The sequence below is a fragment of the Lampetra planeri genome, unplaced genomic scaffold, assembly GCF_965212315.1.
Source record: "Lampetra planeri unplaced genomic scaffold, kcLamPlan1.2.h2 scaffold_1763, whole genome shotgun sequence".
Classification (NCBI taxonomy): Eukaryota; Metazoa; Chordata; class Hyperoartia; order Petromyzontiformes; family Petromyzontidae; genus Lampetra; species Lampetra planeri.
Genome location: NW_027614501.1, coordinates 1 through 3,610, shown reverse-complemented (window position 1 = coordinate 3,610; position 3,610 = coordinate 1). Strand labels below are relative to the sequence as shown.

Sequence of the window (3,610 nt, the reverse complement as noted above, 5' to 3'; positions counted from 1 at the left end):
TGTGGGCTGCCTCATATTGGTTTTTCACCCGTCCTTTATGAAATGACTGTAGGCCCACGTTTTAATTCAGTGCGATGACTCTCTGCATAATAATAATAATAATAATAGTCCTAATAACAGGTGACTGGGACATACAATCTAGGATTTGACCAAAATGTCTAATGTTTCCCTTGATATTTTAAAAACATTTTTTCCCATTTTCTTTTGATGGTCATGAAATGGTACCCTGTAGATGTGAGGTACTGTGAGGTATGTGAGATGGTGATATACATCTGATCGCTGAATTCAATTTGCTATGGAAAGAAAAGTCAAAATGCTGGTTCCGTACCATCAGTCTTTCAACCTTGTGTGTAGGACTCTTAAAAACAAATGTTCACAAGTAGCATCCACCAGAACCTGTAAGGTTTAATATGTCACTCCTCTGTTTAACCCTTACCATAAACTAAAAGTATAAAACAGCCTTGGTTTTCACTTTGGTTTGTGTGCTGGACTTTTTCTTGCTGGAGCTGGTTGCCTGGCAACTCAGTGCCACAACGTTCCTTTAATAGCAGCATAAGATCCCATGTGGTTCTTGGGATGATTACACATGTGAGCCCACTGGCAGCCTTCATACTGGTAAACATACATAAGACAAACGCAGAGACAATGGACGGCGGTCTGCGTCCTCGGGCATCAGCTAATCAGGAGCCCATGTGAGGCCACGGTGTGCACGCACGCCGACCCAGAGAGAATGGAAACCGATTGTGTCCGATTGTGGCACCTGGCAGATGATCTTTGGTTCAACACTGACACAAATTCCACCAAGATTTACATCTGCATGTACAGTCGGTCACTTGTGGATGTGGAGCAATCAAAAAGTGACGCTTTTAATCACAGTTTCAAACTCCCACTTTCACTCAGTGGACAGGAGGACAGCAGGAGCAGCCATTTGAGGAAGTCATATCCCCACAGACAAACTGTGTGAAGCCGGTGAACACCAAAATAGGATTCCGGGGTGAGTGTGTCCAAAATCTCCCAGCACTCGTGCAATTTTCTCTGAGGCTGGGTTTCATCAGGCTTTGTATTTCAGAGCTATTGATTATCTGCAGTGAGGCGGCACTTTGACAAAACCTCAGCAGGACTTCTCTGTCTGCAATGAGCCATGCGCACGCTCACACACACACACAAACACACACACACACACACCATGGGATATGAACAGATGATCACTCATCACAGCACCTTAAATTTCTATTTCCATTTCTATAGTTAAACACACGTTCTAACTCTTCCTCTCCTGTCATGTCGTGTTACAGTTTGTTCTTTGAGAGGGAGAGAGAAACGAACTTAATTGAGTTATATTTTCAATAGTTAATATAGTTAATGCGTCGCCATCGGGGCCTCAAATTAAAATGAAATTAAACTATTTTAAACGCTTCAATATACAGCTATACGTCACCGCCATCTTGTGGCGCAAAGAGGAACAGTAGCTGTCGTAATGTCGTAAAAAATCGCTTGACGGTAATTTCTTCTCGTGAGATGAACATGGCCTCCTCGTTGATCTGCAGCGAAACAGCATGCAGGTATTTAAAACAAGTGGGGGGAAATGTGACAGAGTGGATGTTTGCAGGCCAGTGAGGTGAGTTTGTTCCGGAGTTGATGAGTGTCGAACGACCTTTCAGGGTGAGTTCAGTTCTGAACAGAGATGTGAAGCAGTATGGGAAGAAGTTCATGTTTGACTGCAACGAAGAGACATGCTGGAACTCAGACCAGGTAACACACACACACACACACACACACACACACGTACACGTACACGCATACGTACCTGTTCCATTTGAATGTTCCGTACTTGATGACAATCTTTCATCATCGTGTTCGGGTGTGCATTGAATTGAATTGAAGTCTATTGTACATCAGCAGTAGCCAGGTGAACCTACATGTGACACCTGTAACATGTGTCACATGTAGTCAAATAGTAGTAATGGTACATTATTACATGAGTAAACACCAGGAGTGAGTAGTTTTACTCTTTAAAAGTAAAGATTCGTCCATCTTTTGTTTGGAAGTCCACAGCTGGAACATCACCTGTGTCAGGTGGTATTCAGTTAATTTAAATGATCAGAAATATGTCTTGTGTATAGACCATATATAATATTATACATTTTATCTAATAATACTATTATTTCTGTGGAAATGTCAGTCTCTTGTCTCAGATACAGGACGCGTGCGTAGAACCATATTTGGACATAATGACACAGAGAGACACAAGAAGGTTAAAATAATACCGGTCACATGGGATCAGTGTAGATGTAAAGAGTCTTCGTATGCATGCAGACTGTGAAAGCTGCTCACCTGCCTGTCGTTCTGTCCTCTGTTTGACAGGGGGAACGTCAGTGGTTGATTCTGGAGTTCCCAGAGTCCGTCAGGGTGTCGGAGGTCAAGGTCCAGTTTCAGGGAGGCTTCTCAGCCAAAACGTGTCGACTAGAAGGTGATAAACATTGGATTTGTCCCGCATTAGGCTTCTTTGCCAATGATTTCCTTGTAACTATTCCAGTCACATTTTGTCTTTCTGCAGGTTGTGCGAAAAATGAAGAATTCACGGTCAGCAGCCATTTTTACCCGGAGGACAACAACTTTCTCCAGATATCCTTTATTCATCCCATGACTTTTTCAGACCAGACTGGACCAGACCAGACTGAGGGGGAAATATCTACAAAAATCAGTTTACAGAGTGGCGTTTTTTTTTTTTGTTGTTTTTTTTTTACTTCTGTACAAAATGTGTAAAATCTGTTTAATCCACCAGTCGCTGCGCCGGCCAGTGTGCACCAGTGTGAACAGGCTGTACCTGTCAGTGTAGGAGCTGTGTGTGTTTTTTTGTTGTTACTAATCCAGACGGTTTATAATAAGTGTCAGACAATATTTTCACAGGACGTGCTGGTGTTTCTTGTGTAGGTGGTTTTCCATGCTTATCTTGCCTTAACTCCACACCCACAGTTTTCCCATACAGGAAGCCCCAGCAGTAGACATAGTCAAAATAACGTTTGAGAATAGTGCAGACTTTTTTGGGAGAATTATTGTTTATTCCCTGGATGTCCTGGGGGAAAAAGCCCCCTGACCATGTTATTTTTTTTATTCCAAATCATCTCACGAGAGTGGAAATGACCTCTGAGCGACATACAGGACACGGTCAGATGGCGTGGTGGCCTTGGAGGAACACGTCATCTGGGCTTCTACTTCGTGAACTGATGTGAATGAGGCCTTTTTTGGTCTGGAGCTTTTCAGGGATCAGGATCAGACCACACGTCAAAGCCTTCATTGTTCCTTAAATACAATTCCAGTCAAACACACGTTACAAAAATATATTTTATTCAGTTTTGTTAACATTAGTTTGTTGTTCCCTAATCACAATATTTGTTGTGTATTCCCATGAACACAAACTGAATAAGAATGTCTTTTTCAATGAACAAAGGCAGTTTTTCTCTGTGTTAAATGTTATTCCTAGTGGCTCCAGTGATCCGTTTCATCTGTGTCATCTCGTGTCATGTTGGCTTGTAGAGTTTTAGAATATGGTCCTCCAACACTCTCTGAACTGGCAAAGAGAAAGAAAACGCAGTATTAGAAACTTGTT

General features: G+C 42.2%; 1 protein-coding gene across 1 annotated transcript; it reads left to right on the top strand.

The window, feature by feature from the left end:
• Window positions 1–1,524: 1,524 nt before the first annotated feature.
• LOC144739880 (nuclear receptor 2C2-associated protein-like) lies at window positions 1,525–3,097 on the top strand. The gene is made up of 5 exons (XM_078622769.1): window positions 1,525–1,562; window positions 1,662–1,752; window positions 2,365–2,470; window positions 2,558–2,625; window positions 2,975–3,097. The coding sequence occupies exons 1-5, from the start codon at window positions 1,525–1,527 to the stop codon at window positions 3,095–3,097; spliced, it is 426 nt and encodes a 141-aa protein (XP_078478895.1).
• Window positions 3,098–3,610: the final 513 nt, after the last annotated feature.

What these genes read in the sequence shown, in the direction of transcription:
- LOC144739880 (XM_078622769.1), top strand. Translation starts at nt 1,525, where the DNA reads ATGGCCTCCTCGTTGATCTGCAGCGAAACAGCATGCAG. An exon ending in TGCAGCGAAACAGCATGCAG is followed by an intron (nt 1,563 to 1,661) that starts GTATTTAAAACA and finishes ACGACCTTTCAG; the next exon opens with GGTGAGTTCAGTTCTGAACA. An exon ending in CAAAACGTGTCGACTAGAAG is followed by an intron (nt 2,471 to 2,557) that starts GTGATAAACATT and finishes GTCTTTCTGCAG; the next exon opens with GTTGTGCGAAAAATGAAGAA.